The following is a 16,672-nucleotide window of genomic DNA, read 5'->3' as shown; positions in this document are numbered from 1 at the left end:
GCCACCCTGCCCTTTGGAGATAGTTTTACTCCCCCAAGCAAGACAGATAAATGTTTTCTCAAAACAGAAGTGTAACCGGTCTCTTGGAAGCAACAGGATAAAGTGTTTGGTTTACATGTTTTTAATAGCCTAGACATAGACTTTATCTAAAAGGACAAACTTGCAACAAACATTTTAAAATGTAATATAGCACAAGTAAATATTTCACTGCAAAGCATTTACTTTTCATTTGTTTGCTGTGGTTACCCTGTGGTTTGTCCTGTCTATTACTACTTTGGTGTATATACAAAACCAGTAGACTTGAAGATATAAAAGACCATGATTTTAAAACGCCAAAAAGAGAAAGAAATGTGCTAATTAAAGAGCATGGTGTCACCTAAGCAAGCTTCAATTCTATGCTAAGTTGTAGCAATATACTGATTTTTTTCCCACAAAATGTAATAATGGTTTGACATACAAAATAACTTGAACTCTTTGAAAATTATAATTCGTTTTATAGTTACTTTGGTTCTTCACATTAAAAGTAATCAATATGCTCAATTTGGCTGACCAGGCTCTTTCTTTGGCAGGCACACTTTGTAATAGCAGAGCCAAGAGGTTTGTACTAAGGGCACCCAGCCCCTCCTTCCTTCTTTCCCTTACATTCGTCTGGCCTTTCCATAGAGGGGTACCCTTGCTTGGACCACCTCTGGGCCTCCTACCCTCTTTCTGAGGAGAATGACTCCACATAGAGAGTCATTCCTCCTGAGAACAGAGTTGTCACTTGAAGGCTCAGGGCACTTCCCCAGCTGCTGCAGAGTTGGGGTGTCTAACCTCTCTAAGGAAGCTGTTCTGGCATAATTCTTGGCTGGAGTTTCCCCATTGCATCTCCATGTCACTGGGTACAATGTCTATCTGCCAGATATTCTGCCTGCTCTGGGCTAAAGGCCTTCCTCCCTGGCTGGGCAGCTGGGCACACTGCACACTTGCCAAAATTCTAATTCAAGATGTAGAATTCTAACTCCTGCTCTTTAGACCCTTGTCTGGCCCCAGTTTCCAGCCTAGTGGGTCCCTGGATCATTATCAAGCCCTTGGGTGCCCTTCCCCCATCCTCACTTGGCACCAAACTGAACTTTAATGACCTGCTGCCCCAGCCCTGCTCAATTCACTCTCCCCTTGGCAAATTTGTCACCTTGGAGGCTCGAAGAAGCGACAGACCAGACAAAAATGTCAATGGCTGAGAGAACTCAGCCTCAGTCTTTGTGACTGGGAGATTGTGAAATTTTTCTCTGGTGACAGAAATACTACATATGTCTGTATTTAAATTTACACAAAGTGCCTTAATAATCCTATTATTAGAAGTAACACAAGTGGTATATATAGTTTAAAAAGACAGGATTGCTATTTTTCTAGATATATGCACCAGAAGGTAAATGGAATTGGTCTAAAGAAAAATGCTAAATTCAGAACGCATGAATAAATATTTTAAAAATTACATCCTCGAATCATGCACGTCTTCCTGGTGCTCCTTGAACAACTGGAAGAAAATATACATCTTGTAGGTAAAATGTAACTGCATCTGGGATTGGGCACCAGAAGAGAATTCATTCTTAAGAGGCTAACTGGTCAATGTTATGGCTTAAATGCTCACAAGACGATATAACCTAATTGATTGGTGAAATCTTTTTTAAGTGAAAATGGAGTGTGCTTTGACTTTCATTTCCAACCACTATGCTTGCCCATTCTCCTTTGGGACAGCCCTGCCAGACCTGAGTCACAGCAAGGGGTGCAGGAGGTGCAGAAATTTGGGGTAAAGAAATAAAGATTTTTTTTTTCTCAGAAGAATGGGGAGAACAAACTTGATACATATGTAAAACACAGTCAAATGCACTTGACAACCAAGCACTCTATTTTGAAATTTAAATAAAGCTAAGATTTTTCTTCTGGCCTAGGGGGAAAGCTTCATTAAAATCAATTAGTTACTACTAACCTCCAGAGAATACTGACTTAAAAAAAAAATTTTTTTTTAAATGAGAAAGTTTAAAGAACAAGGTGCACACAATTACCTTTCCTGGGTCCCTAGTGAATGACACTGTCACACCTAGACAGGTGGCCAAGTGCAAACTAATGTCCCCAAGAGGGCTGGGTAACTCCCTGAGTGCTCATCTGGGGGAAACCCGGTGTAATTAATAGATGTGTATCTATTAAGAATGTAGTGCACATAACCAAGGGAGGCTCCAAGCGGACTGCAGGCACCTCGCACGGCGAAGGGCAGGCCCAGGGACGTAAAGTTGGAGGCGGGAGCTGCCAGGTGAGGCCTGGGTCGTGGAGGTTGGGGCCCGCACAGCTGCAGGCGCGCGCCTGCTCCCTCCTCCCAGGCGCGGAGTCCTCCCCGCCCCCTCCCCGAGCTCCCGCCGCCTCCCGCTGCCTCCCGGAGGCTCGGCGCTGCGCTCCACCTCGCGCCCCCTCTCCTCCGTCCCGGGCTCGCGCTGCCCTCCCCGCGCCTGCCCCCTCCCCGGCCCCTCCCTCCGCCTCCGCGCGCGGCGCTCGCAGAGCCGACTCCGGGGGGCTCTCGATGTAGCACCATGACAGGCATCGCCGCCGCCTCCTTCTTCTCCAACACCTGCCGCTTCGGGGGCTGCGGACTCCACTTCCCCACGCTGGCCGACCTCATCGAGCACATCGAGGACAACCACATCGGTGAGGCCCGGGTGGGCGGGGGTCGGGCGGCGGGCGAGCCCCGGGGTGGCGCGGGCCGGGCGCCCGATAAGGTGCGGGCGTGGAGGGCCGCGGGGCGCGGGGATGGCCGGCCGCAGGGTGAGGGCGGGCACGGGCCGCGGGGGGCGGGTGCCGCACGCCGCTTCCGCCCGGCCCGAGCTGTCAGGCTGGCGGGAGCCGGGGAGGCGCCGCCGCGGCAGCCATTCCGCTTCCTCCCCCGCCTGCGTCCTGTCAGCGCCGGTTGCTAGGTGTGGCGCGGCGGGAGGGGGCCGCGGCTGCGGGCGCGGGGCGCTGCGTGCTCTGAGCGGCGCGGGCGTGGGGCCCGGCCTGGCGCAGCGGCTGCGGTTCGAGCGGCTGCGGGCCGCGCCCATCCCTGTCCGGAGCGCCCCGAGGCCCCGGCAGCAGAGGGGAGCCCGCGGGCGGCGGGCGGGCGTGTCGCGGCGCCGGCGTTGCGGCTAGGCCGGAGGTGCGCCCGTCCCCGCGGGGCCTGCGCGGCGCGGGCGCGGGGACGCGGGGGAGGGGCGCCCCGCGGGGCCGGTTGTGTCTCCGGGGACCCAGGGACCTTCTAAGTCCTGCGCCTCACAGAAGTCCTTGCACCACGTTTGCACTCTCATCCCTACCCCTGCGGAGGGAGCTGGGTCTGCTGATTCAGGTTCTGGAGACCCAGCCACCTGCAGAAGGTGTGGCCGCTCCCCAAAGTGGCCTGGTGGGTGAAGAGGGCAGCCGGTTGCCTGGCTGAAGCTACCTGTGAATTGCTTCGAGAAGACCAAATGAACGCCATGGATTCGGCCATGTGGATGCAGCTCACGTTTCTGCAAAGTTGAGAGAGCAAATCACGACTGCTGTGCATTTATGCACGAATAAAATGAACCAGAGCCTTATGCCCCTTTGCTTTGTAGAATGCTTTCTCCTTGCACACAGTGGGCGCTTAATAAGCTTTAATTGCCAGTTTAGAGAGGGATTTGATGGGCCATCCAGAATAGGAGCTAATCATGAAAATTGTCTGCAAAATGCCTTTGAAAAGAGAAATCTGATGAGTAATTGTCAAGCTTTGAAAGATTTCAAAGTTTCAAAGTGTCTCCTTAATAGTTTTTCCCATCTCTTCCGATAAAAGTGAGGTAAAGGACCTACGTCAAGTTTCAGTGGTCTTAAAAGCGGTTTAATAGAGCAGCAAAGCTGCTGACTCCTATCATGACCAAGTAGTGACAACTAAACGTGCTCCAGGTATAAAGTAAGCTTCTCGTCATCGCTTGAACTGTAGTGATGCAGTTTCAAGACGAGTTTTCCTAGTTCATCATTGGGCTCCCCTTACTCAGACTAAAGGGGGATGATAACAGAAAACTGTTATCACAAGCTCCACCCATTTTGTCAGTTATATCAGGATAAACAATAATTTATGTAAGTTGAATGGGTAATAATTTTATCTGGTTATTTTCTTACTTGGGCTACTAGATGATTAAAAGATAACTTAGTTTTAGCATGAATTAAACACAATTATTTCTTTTGAGTTAACTTGGAATCAGATGATTTAGACTAGCATTGGTAAATCATAAGCCTCCTTTTTTGAATTGGCAAAAGTTTTCCCAGTACTGTGCAGCTATCTTTCAAGAGGGTCAAGGGTTTATGAATTTTCTAAAAACTAAACTTTTAAGTGATGATATCTTACTCCCAAAGGTCTAATGATTTTCTTTTAATGGTGAGAGTATTGAAAAAAATAAGTTTAAGTTGTTTTGGCAAGGCTAACAATTTTATACTTGGGAAATAGTTGTTCCAGCAAAGTTTTTGAAGAATAGATGTTAAAATGAACAAACACTTGAATTCAAAGCCTGAAGAGGCTCACTGGAACTGCTGTGTACCTCAGATGAGAAGAGGCCTTCAAAGGGCAGCCAGCCATGCAGAAAGAGACAGGATTCGAGTTCATAAAGAGTAACATCTGGGTTACCTGGTACTGTATAAATATCCTTAGGATGAAGAGGCAAGAGTGAAAATGCAGAAGTACTCATGAAAGCTCTACATTTTATTATTTATTGTGATTGGCTCTACACATGATATATGATAAGCTCTATACATGAGATAATGAGGTTCTTTTTAGTAAGTGGTTACTTCACTGATTTAATGTCTTAATCAGCTAGTAGCCCCATTAAAGATTCATGAAGAGACCCAAGATTTTCATGCTATTTTACTTTTATTCAAGGGTCTTATTTGGTGTCATATATAACCATAAGAGAGTTGGAGATACGACTCTTTTTGAATTGTTACCATTTAATCACTAGTCAGTAGCACTGACAGACTTTTCAAAACCCATAGTTTTCATTATTAGTATTGTTTATCATTCAAATTAACCACAGTAAGTTGTGAGTGGCAGTCTTTCATATATATATATATATATATATACATACATATATATGTATGTATATATATATGTATATGTAGCAGCATTTACATGTGCATGGTGATTCCGATAATTGAGCTGATAGCTTCACCTTCAAAACACCAGTTTTAGCATGCAGTTCCAGCCACAGCTCTTGTTTTTACCTCTTTCCATTTCTAGTAAGGAACAAGGAACTGTGGCTTCAAAGACAACATAAATCTGCTTTCACCTGTCTTTGTCTTAGGCAGTGTTTCTCCTCCTTAAGTCTGCTCCTTAAAGACATATGTTCTTCTGGTTGGCTCTTTGCTTTTCTCCTTTCATCTCTGTTTGGTACTGGAACTAGGTCCCATCTCAGTGAACAACCCAAGTATTCTAAGCCCAAGCCTTCCCCTACCCACTGGCTTACATGGCCTTGAAACCCCGAAGCTGGGTAACTGTCGTGCTACTCCCTCCACTCCCCACTGTCCACACAAAAATGCTTGGAAACACAGAGAACACTAAATTTAGCAGGAAGGTCATGCCCCAGACTCATGAATGAACGCTTGTATCACTGCTGTGAAATCTTTTGGCTTTGGGACTCAGAAAGCAATTGTGGAACCATTAGCTGGTTTCATCTTTGGGTACATATGTGAAATCACACCTACATTTTGAATTTATTTATGTGATGAGCCTAGCACTTGCTTTTTGTCAGTTCTAAATATTTGTTGTTTTTTGGTGAAGGAAAACAAAAGCACCAGAGTTTGGGGTATCTTAAATGCTAGTGAAGGAAGATGAATAACAATTTAAGTAAATGATAGAGTGTTGAACGATAGTTAATGATACAGAAGAAAAGTAAGGATAAGGTTCAGTGGATTTGGAGTAATGAATGTTACAATTTTAAATAAATGGTCAGACGGGTCACAATCTTCAGAGAGGTGACATCATGACATCAGTGGGAGCAGGGAGGGCCAGGCAGGGAGATGGGATCATGCCTTTGGAAGACTCAGGAACCTGACCCAGTTTTGTTCTTATAATGGTGATGAACTAACATGTCTGATGAACCAAGAGAACTAACTTCCCCTAGATGGCAAGAGGCTCACCTTAGCTGTCACTTATTATGCGGGTTTCCATTTTGGGGGCTGCAGTCTCAGTCACAGAAAGTGGCTTTCCCTAGCCAGGACAGACATCTCTAGACCTAGAACATCACTGGACTTGATATTTTTACCTGTTTCCCTCTAATCTACAGGTGCTTCATTTCAGAGAGTAGATATATAAGCTATCTAATTAATAAAGCCAGAGCCTCTAAAAAGAAACAGGAGGGTAATTCCTATCAATAATGTAGACTCACTTCCCGAGATGACTTAATCAGTGTTATGGTTTGAATGGGAAAGGTTTCCCATAGGTCCATGGGCTTGAATATTTGTACTACCCAAATGCGTAGTTAGTTATAGAAGGGCGTGTAATTTTTAAGAAGTAGAAGCTGCCTCTAGGAAGTAGCTGCTTTTGGGGAAAGGAAGGTCCTTGAGTCCTGCCCCACTTCCTGTCTGTGGTGATACAGTGTGACTGGCTACCTCACACTTCTTGCCGCCATGCCAGACTCTACATCATCCCCTCTACATCATCATACATCAAAAAAAAATGTTCTTGTGAGTTCTTTTTGTCAGGTGTTTTATGACAACAACAATAAGAGAAGTAACTTTGATAAAAAAAAGACAATAATACTGAGAAGCAGGTGATTTCTCTAATAAATTAGATTATAGAGCCCTTGGAACTGGTTTGTGCGAGTCATGTGGATGACTGGACCTTCAGGCTAGAGAAACCCCACTATACTATAAGCAGAGCTTAGTGGGCCATTCTGCTGGGAAGATCAAAATGCTGAGAGAAATATGGAGAGTAGCAGTCTAACTCAGGAACAGGGCTAGAGGACATTGGCATTATAGTCTCTTAAAGAATCTATCTTTATTCTGTTCATATCCCAGTACTTACTGAGGCCAAATTCAAAAGTGATGGATTAATTTGTTTGGTAGAGGAAATTTCTGGGCAGGGCAGCATTTAGGCTGTGCAATGGTTACTGCTCACTGCCCTTCATCTAGGGTTACAATTAAAAACAGTAACAATATGGAGCAGGAGGATCTAAAGGAAATTCTAGTTTCCTGAGGCAAGGAGCAGGTTTACAGTCACAGACAAGGCAGGTGCTGAATAAACTCTTGTAGTTATTAAGGAGATTCTGCTGTCATAACCAGAATGGTACCAAGGACACACTTTCTCCTAGTAAAGACTCCATCTAATGCAAATCAGTTTATTAGAAGGGAGGGAGCCTGAGCTGAGGGTGCTACCGAAGAGCATCCCTGCCTGAAAACAACTGTCCAGGAAAATGGTTGTGCATCTTCAGCAAACAAGAGACACAGAGCCACTGTAGCTTGGCCCAGAGGGACCAAGGCTACATCTCAAGATAACAGCCGAACTTGGCAGTGTCCGCTGAATTGCTGATTTTAAAGGCTTAAAGATGTCAGGGGTTTGGAGAGGAGGGCTGTCATATAGGCTTTTGCCAAGATTCTAGAAGGCTGCTAACTCCAGCAGTTTGAGTGGAAGAATTGGCTTCCCTATACTGAGGCCTGAGAGGCCATTGCATGAAGCTGGGAAAATAAAGTCTAAGTTGCAATGACAACCCCAGTGTGCTATAAATTTCAGGACCATAGTGTATCACTGAGGAAAGATTCAGGTCGCAAAGCTGGCCAGGGCTCCCAAGGCTCTTGGCGTCCAAGTGATTCTGTCATGAGTGTCAAAGCCAGATATGGAGCTGCAAGACTTGGTGGCTTTCCTGTTAGCTTTTGGTCTTGCTTTCTAATCTTTTCTTACTGTGCCCTACTTCTTCTCTTTTGGAATGGAAGCACTTATGCCATTGTGTGTTGGAAGTATGTAACTCGGTTTTTGATATCGTGAGCTTAGAGTTCAGATAATTGCCTCTAGTCTCAGAAGAGACTTTGGGATTTGGTACAGTGTTAGGGCTTTTCTTTAAGTTTATTTGTGTGTGTGTGTGTGTGTGTGTGTGTGTGTGTGTGTGTGTGTAAATACCACATGTTTTCATGTTCCCAGGACACAAGAGAAGAGAGTGTCACGAGTGATAGTGACACCTGATGTGAGTGCTGGGTCTTCTGGAAAGGCAGAACTTGTTCATAACTGCTGAGCTGTCTTTCCAGCCCCTCCCCTCTTTTCAGATAGTGCTCATGTTTGTTCATCATTTACAATGCATTGCTGTTTGTGTATTTGCTGGGAGTTGACCAGGGCTCCATGGGTCCTAGCACTGTACTACTGGGCTCCATCCCCAACTCACTGTTGGAATATGTGCAGTTTTCATTTTGAGATGACAGTGACTCTGTGGGGAATGGGACAGACTGAAATGCTATGGTTTGAATATGAAATTTTTCCTATAGCTCCTGCTAGTCCTCACAAGGCCATAGAACCTTTAATATGTAGAGCCTTGCTGAAGAAAGTGGGTCACCTAGAGTGAGCTTTTACAGTCCAGTGCTCTTTCCAATCTGCTTGTTTGCTGATGTGACCAGCCACCTTATACTCCTGCCACCATGCCTCCTTAACCATGACAAATAAGGGCTCCTCAAATGGTCAGCCCTTAAAATCCTTTCCCCCCAGAAGTTGCTTCTTGTCAGGTATTTAGTCCCAGCACCAAAATTTAATTAATGCAGTAAGTACTTGCAGTATTCAAGAAGCCTTATAGTGGAGTAGAAGGTTACACAGTGTGTGTAGGCCTTTAGCCAGCCCTACTTCATAGTTAAGTGAAATGAAGCACAAGGGTGTAAGTTCACTGTGGTTTCGTGGCTGGTAAATATAAGTTATGATTGTAATTCTGGATAGATATGCAAAGCTGACTCTGAAAACTTTGGTTTTACTCTTCCTGTGTCCCTTCCATGCACAGCTGGTGTGTTTCCCTAGCATGTAACTGAGCTAGAAGCAGCATAGTGAATCCAGCATGCTTGAAATTGATCACACACCTCCACAGCTTGTCACCTTCTGACTGGACAGGCCACTTATGTAAGCTGTGTTTTTTCTATAAATAAAGATAATAGCATCTTCTTGTGAATTGTTAATGAGGACTGAAGAGATTATATAGGCAAAAGACACAGCTACATTAATAAATTATCTATATCATTAAATTTATTCCATTTGTATATTCGTTCAATAAATATCTTTGCAACCCTCATAGGGAAGCCTGCATAGAGGTTAACAATAGAGTTGTGTCCATCACACAACTCAGTGCTGTTTGATTACTTCAGTGATAATGTGAGTCTTCGGACATCCTGAAGAGATGTCCTCTACTCTGTGTTGCAGCCTTTGGCCACAGTCACTTCAGTGTGGCCAGAGTACTTCAGATCCTGGCAAAGGCATTAGCCACCGTGGACCATGAAAGTGGTGCCAAGGCCAGCGGCTAAGAACATGGCTTTTCCCTTGGCCTGAACATGTCTGAAAAGACCAGCACTGGAAAGAGGCACTGTGCCTGGGACCTGTGGGCACCTTCCCCTAAGGAGCTTTCCTGTAGCAGAAGGGATGGGGAATGAGGATATTAATAAATGAAAGGCTTGTTGCTGCCTTCCGACTTTCTCTGCACCCTGTGGCTTGGCAGCAAGATCTCTGTTACTCCTCACCCTCCAAAGAAGGCTTTGGGTACAGAGCTGAGAGATTTGAAGTACGTACCTTCCCACAGGCACACAAGCATAGCTGCTATAGGAGCTCCGAGTCTAACTGCATCACAAAACAGTCTTCAGTATTTTCTTCACCTGTTTGTTTCTTATGTAGAGTCAAATCAGCCTGTATGAAACATCCTTACTGAACATGTTATTTAGTAAATGTCACCCACCACTATCTGCTTGCTTCCTGTTAGTGTACACGGTTCTGACATGTAACTGGAGTATCTGCTTATAACTAATTGGTGATTAAAGTCTCCATAGTTTGTAGAAGATGGTTTTCTTTAGAGTTCCTGTATTCTATAGACATCACCCGTGTAGACAGTTCTAGAAATACAAGCTGACAACTGTTTTCAGAGAACTCACTTCTTACCATTGATGACAGGGAAGAAGCCTCCAGGCTGAAGCAGGTTGGTGACACTCAGAGGCTTTCTAGGGATTGTCTGAAAGTCAGAGGCCCTCTGTTTAGACCACTCTCAGAGGCAGGAAGCACTGCTCTCAAACTTTTGACAAAAGATCCTCCTTTCTAGTCTTTGTTCTACCTTTGCTCTACCATTGATCCTTGCCTCTCTACCTTCAGATTTTGATGGCACGGCAATGACTATGCTAGCTATTGAAGAAGTGATTTCTGAGTTACATATATTCATTTTATTTCATGATCATCTAATAGACACTGACTTGGGTAAAGTGCTGACCCTCAAATATGTATTTTGGAATCTGAAAATCAGAACTACAAATGTCAGAAATTTATGTATGCTTTTCAAAATTCCTTTCATTCCACACTCTAAATCAGAGTTGGAGAAAAATTATTTTCTTGGGTCCAATGAGATGATTTGGTAAGTTAAAAACCCCTGCTATACAAACCTGAGGATCTGAGTTGAATACCCAGAACACACATGATAGAAGGAGAAAACTGAAAGTTGTCCTCTCAGCTCCACATGTGCACTGTGGCATGCATATGCCTGCATTCAAACACCATATACACGCATACACACCCACACACTTCACAGACAAACACATACATACGTGAATGCACCACACACACACATATACTACAGACACACAAACATATATGATATACATGCACACATACACCACAGACAGACATTCAGAAAGACACACAGACACACACACCCTGCAAACACATGCACATACAAAATAAAATTTTCTCCTAAAAGAAAGTGCTAGAATATTGAGATACTGCAGTCATTTTCACTAATTTTAAAAAGACCAGCTGCAAGCAGGGACCAGATAATGGATGCTTACATTAAGGATAAAATCTTTTGGCAGGAGACAAATGTACTATCTTGGGTCACTAAATGTACAGCCTGCCTAGCATCAAAAATAATGACGGACTTCTGATGGGGTACTTTTCTTTGTCTGGTTCACCTACTGACTCCCGAAGGCGGTAGTTCTCAACCTGTGGGTTGTGACCCAGTTGAAGGTCTAATGACCCTTTCACAGGGGTCTCCTAAGACCATTGGGAAACACAGATATTTATATTACATAACAGAAGCAAAGTTGCACTTATGGCATATCAAGGAAAATAATTTTATGGGTAGGGTCACCACAGCAAGAAGACCTGTATTAAAGTCACAGCATAAGGAAGGTTGAGACCCACTGCCCTAAGGAAAGAACTCTTTATTCTTTGCCAGTCTGCAACAGTGACTTTTCTAAGGTAGATCATATATGTAGGGATCAGTGGGGAATACTCTATGTACAATACATATATATATACATATATATATATCAGTAGTATATGTACAGTTATATAAATGGCATATATATTGTAGTTCATCTATGGGAGATAAATTCAAAGACATTGAGAGGTTATATATTCATATATCCAGAAAAGTAGTACCTAGATATATACTGTTATTTACATGTGAATATATATGGGTAATATATAAGAACATTTGCATGTATATATGCATACTATTTTTCTGTGTATTGCTATTGGTCAGAATATATTTTCTGTTCATGTTTTTTACCTACAACTTTTTTCATTTTAACTAGGCACTTAGGATTAGAGATACCATGATTGTTGGCTTTTACAATTTGAAGTGAAGTATCAGAGCAAAACGAGTACACATTTCTTTGTCCTTTCATAGTTTCTTAGCAAACTGAACATATCAGTTTTTTTACTTATTCAGCTGAGAACATTGAACTTCCACCTAAAGCTAGCACTGTATGGCCTTTTCTTGGAACATCTGTAATTGGCTAACATCTCTACTCTTTGACTTTGGGGCTGCTAGTAAATAAATTAACTGATACTTGGACAGTTTAGCTGAACAGTTAGTCCTTGGGCAAAAGGCTAGTTCAGGGCCCAGGTAAGACAGCCTCAAAAGATTTTTTTATATTATTTAGAATATCATTCTAATTAGAAATTATGAACACTTTCTTTTTATAATTTTCTTTTGATACCTTAAAACTGCTGTTGACTGAAGATTACATGGGAAGCGAAACTTCAGATAAAGAAAGACTGGTTATTATATCTGGTTCATAATACATGAAGTATATCATACCATCTATATGTATGTGTATCTATGAATCCATATAACTATTTGTACATCTGTTTATATGTGTATAGACACATGTGTTCTCATTCCCTAGCTTTCTCTTTTCTTTTCTCTCCCTAACATCAATGGCTGATGCCCATGATTATTTTTTTAATATTTCTTACCTTTAATGAAGTAAAATATATTTGAAGAGACCATATATATGTACAGATAAGATAAATTTTATAGGGGTCACTCACAGGAACATAATTATTGTTATACTGATTCAAAGGAACGCCTCTCCTTTGAATGCTGCATTTGCTGTGCGTGCATGCGTGCATGTGTGTGTGTGTGTGTGTGTGTGTGTGTGTGCACATGCACACTAATATGGAATATGTCCCCAGGCCCATCCAACACCTTTTGAAGCTCTGAGAGGCCCAACAGTGTGTGTAACCATGCACTCACAGGATTAGAATTTATACACTTTGAAAAAAGATTTTGACAAAACTCGAATATTTTTCTGCGTACAACTTGTAATGTTTCTCCATAGGGTTCAGTGGTGTGGAGTCGAAAGTGGTTTTGAGGCATAACTGAGAAGGTGAACTAGAGATGCCTTTAGTTTGGCTTGGTGAGAGGTGTCGATACAGTTCATGGTGTAATCTCATCCAGTTGTTTCCCTGGCCACCCTCTAAAGAGAATTGCTTTCTAGGAGCTCTGCCCACGGCCCAGCTCACCTATGGTCCTTTCACAAAGGCTTGGGTCAGAGGTAGCATTGAAGCACCAATGTGAACAGTGATATCTGTCATGGGGAATGGTTTGAAGTATGGAGCCAGAAGTCCGTCAGTACTTAACCTTAGTTCAGTCAGGACAGAAGTTCCTCTCTATTAGGAATATATGCAGATATGCAAAGAAGCAGTTATAGATGTACTTTTAAAGATTCTCAGTGTTTAAGTGTCCTGGTTTATTTGGCATGAATGTACATAACAAAAAATGGTAACAGCAAAGTGCCACTTAGTCAAAGAATATGTGACATTAGTCCATGCATACAAACTGAAGATGTCTTAAGATTTTATGGCTTGTTTGTGAAAGAGAGACATTTGCAAATTTGACAACAATTGTAAGACTTGATATGACATTTCCAACAAAGATATATGAGGCTAAAAGTAATTCCTTTGAAATATTAATAATTGCTAATTGAATTTGATCACCTATGCTTGAGGGAAGGCTGGTTTATCTTTCCACCTACAGAAAGTGATTTTAATGCAAATTATTGTCATGAAAATTCATGAGCATGCACAACTCTAAGCAGAGATTAGCAATATGTCTGCTGTTAATATACACACAGGTTTTTTGGGGGGGTATTTTGACTTTGTAATGTTTGGAATGACCAGTTTATAAAATTTTGTGTTTTCTTCTCATTTCTTAATCAGAATAATCAATTTCTTAAGGGTTTTGCATATGTAATATTATATTTTCCCACAAAGGAGGCCTAAAGTAGTAAGTTGCACAAAACTTGGGTTAATTCCCTAGGTTTTCAATTAGGGACTCACCTTGTCCTGGAAAGTGTGCCATCTAATTACCCTCCCAACCCTCCCCAAGGCAGACTTTCTGCCCATCATGTAAGAACTGCCTTCCAATTGGAGCTTAATATGTTATAAACTAGTTAAATGTCATATCTAGTGAGATATGAACTAAGATGCTGTTGCTTGGTAAGATTATAGTAAAAATACTTTCCTTCATTACAGAAAATCTCTTCTTCTTACAAAGATAGTTATTACAGTCAGTCATCTTGTGTATCTTGTTGTGTGCCTGTCTGTCATGTGAATGTTCCCCTTACTGTATGCTCTCTTTCTCCCTCCAAAATCCAGCTCCTGCCTAGAGGACAGGGTCTTGTCATCTTCCCGTTCTCTTCTTCCAGAAATATTTTCAGAAACAGAATGAGAAAACCCAGCAGCACTCTGGCTATGAAAAGAATGATTTACAAAGTGCCTTTGGATTGTGGGTAACATCTCTAAAACCAGCCTTGGACGTATGCATATGGTATGGGTTTGAATGTATGTGGAATATACACAAGTACCACACTGGGACAGGACAGTTTATATTTAGGGAATATGAAAAATAACTACAAAAATGGGGGAATGTAGTGAAAGGGAAATTAATTTTATTTTTACATTTTAAAATAAAATGTGTGTCTTTTCCAGTTTGGGATAATATGGAGTCGGCTGGAATTATTTCTAGCCTCGCCTATAATGTCCGGTCCATGCTGAGGACCTCACAAGCTAAGCCCAAGTGTATCTCTTTCCTCCCTCGTTTTCTTGCTAGGCTATTTGGCATAAAGAAGGCTGGGGAGTGAGTAAAGGAAACTAGAGCTAAAGTAGAAAACTGGATTTTGAATCCTGATCCTACCATCTCTGAGATCAAATTCTCAGACTTGAGCAGCTCTGACATCCTTTACAGATATTATTTATAAAGTACCTTCTGGAGGTTTCTAGTATATAGTGTGCAGCAATATTCCCACTTGATACAGGAGGGACCCAGGAGCAGACCATGTAACTAGCCCAGTATCTGCCAGCGGAGTATTGAGGGAATCAAGGACTGGTGTCACCATGGATTCACTACCTGTTCTTTACAGCCTACATCATGGGATTCTGTAAAATACTTGCTCTTCTTCCCACATAGGATCATGCTGCGGCATCTAAGATGATGCAAGTATTCTTCCTGCTTCAGCCTCCTGAGCAGCCAGGACCATAGGCATGAGCCAGAGCACTTGGCTATGTTTGCATTTTATGAGACCCAAGTGCTCATACTGCACTAAGTAGGTATCTTATTGTTTGCAGTTTTGTAGGAGGCTCTTCCATACCAAGATGCATTTCACAAAGATGCATTTCCACTGGGAGTGCTTTACATAGCTACAGAAATAGTTTGACTTTGCTATCTAGTAAAAAGGGTGGTCAAGTCTTCTGAGAGAAACTCTTCGGGAGGCCTGTGAACCCTCATGTGGGAGTCTTGTTTTTATTCCTTTGTCAAGTAATAGAAGCTCTTAGTACCCCCTTTTCTGCTTCTGCACAATGGGGCAAGAACCCATGCAAGCCTCAGGGTATCCTATGGCAGCATGTAGATTGGTGTGTTAGCTGGTAGGTGTTTTGTTTGTCATTTCCTGTGCAGGAACTGGGCTGCAACTGTGGATAGTTATGGATGCTATTCTTGGATTCCATTTGCCTTTGTAAAGCTGTGTAGTTCCCTGAGATCCCAACATCTGTCTAATAATGATGGAAATAGGACTTACTTCTTACCATGAAGATTAAATAAAAATAGACACATTGAAGGGCCTGCCAACTAGGAACAGTCTATAAATGTTAATACATATGTTTATCCAGACTTTCAGCCTTCCTCCCAGTTCCACAAACCCCTCACTCTTCCATCTCCGTGCTTCTACAGTACAGTGGAAGAAATAAAGTCATCAAAATAACCCTATGTGCTTATGTTTCAGGTTAGTCATTTTTATTTAGAGATCTCGTAGACTTTTATTCCTCTGGAGGTTGTGGATTGTGTCTGTACTGGTCATACCGAGTAGTCCTAGGAACCCAAGGGATGTTAAAATGTCCCTACGGAAACTGGAGTGCCTTCAAAGGATGTCAACCTTAACTTGGTGTTGTTTATGTAGTTTTAATATTTTGGGCTTTTAGGTCAGGTGATTAGCCATAAGATCATGCATTTGCAGGTTCTAGAGAGCTTACTTAAACTACACATAAACAGAGAACAGCTTTTTCTCCTTCAGCCACTAAGCACTGGAAAAACTGAAGAAACCCTGTGTATTATTTGTTGTGAAAGTGTTTGTGAGGCTTTTGTAAAGAATGCAAGAGCAGACGCTTAGTTAACAAAGTGCCATGCCTTCTCTTTAAGTGCTATGCAGTTTTTTAATGACAGCCTTGTGCATGTTACATTTTCAGGTGCTGGGAGCTCTTCAGGAAGTCCCCAGGACAGGAGCTATTAGAAACTCAGTAATAGCCAAGGTGGACACTAGTGCACACACTGCTTTAATGTCTTGCTTGACAACCATTTCCTACAGAAATGACTTTCATTCCTATGAGATATATGCCAGTAGTTTCCTTCATTTTAGAGTGTCCTGGGCTCCCACAGTCAGGCAGCTAGTTATGGCATCTACATTTTGAAAGATCCAAAAAATAAAAAGGTGATTTAATAAGTATTAAATTATTTTGTTTTCCATTTTCCATGTTGCTTCATCTAAAGTCACAAATCTTTATTAGTAAATATTTGCTGAGTGCCAACTGTGCAGGCATTGTCCAGGATTTGAGGCTAGAGTAGTGAAATGCACAGTAAAGTCCTCGGCTCATGGAGAATGTGCTTAAACAGTGTAGGGAAGTAAGGTTGCACAGTTGGAAGGTGGGGAGAATGAAGGTGAGGAG

The 16,672-nt window shown here is 42.6% G+C and overlaps 1 protein-coding gene across 1 annotated transcript in view; it reads left to right on the top strand.

Annotated features, from left to right (window-relative positions):
• The first annotated feature begins 2,388 nt into the window (after positions 1–2,388).
• The window catches only part of Jazf1 (JAZF zinc finger 1), a 305,724-nt gene continuing 291,440 nt past the window's right edge, over positions 2,389–16,672 (top strand). Inside the window, exon 1 of the mRNA XM_052173756.1 lies at positions 2,389–2,679. Coding sequence (XP_052029716.1) covers positions 2,565–2,679 — 115 coding nt within the window. The 5' untranslated portion in view covers positions 2,389–2,564. The remainder of the gene's footprint in view (positions 2,680–16,672) is intronic.

The sequence above is a fragment of the Apodemus sylvaticus genome, chromosome 2, assembly GCF_947179515.1.
Source record: "Apodemus sylvaticus chromosome 2, mApoSyl1.1, whole genome shotgun sequence".
Classification (NCBI taxonomy): Eukaryota; Metazoa; Chordata; class Mammalia; order Rodentia; family Muridae; genus Apodemus; species Apodemus sylvaticus.
Note: the sequence above shows the minus strand (reverse complement) of the source record. Positions and strands in the feature narration are given on the sequence as shown.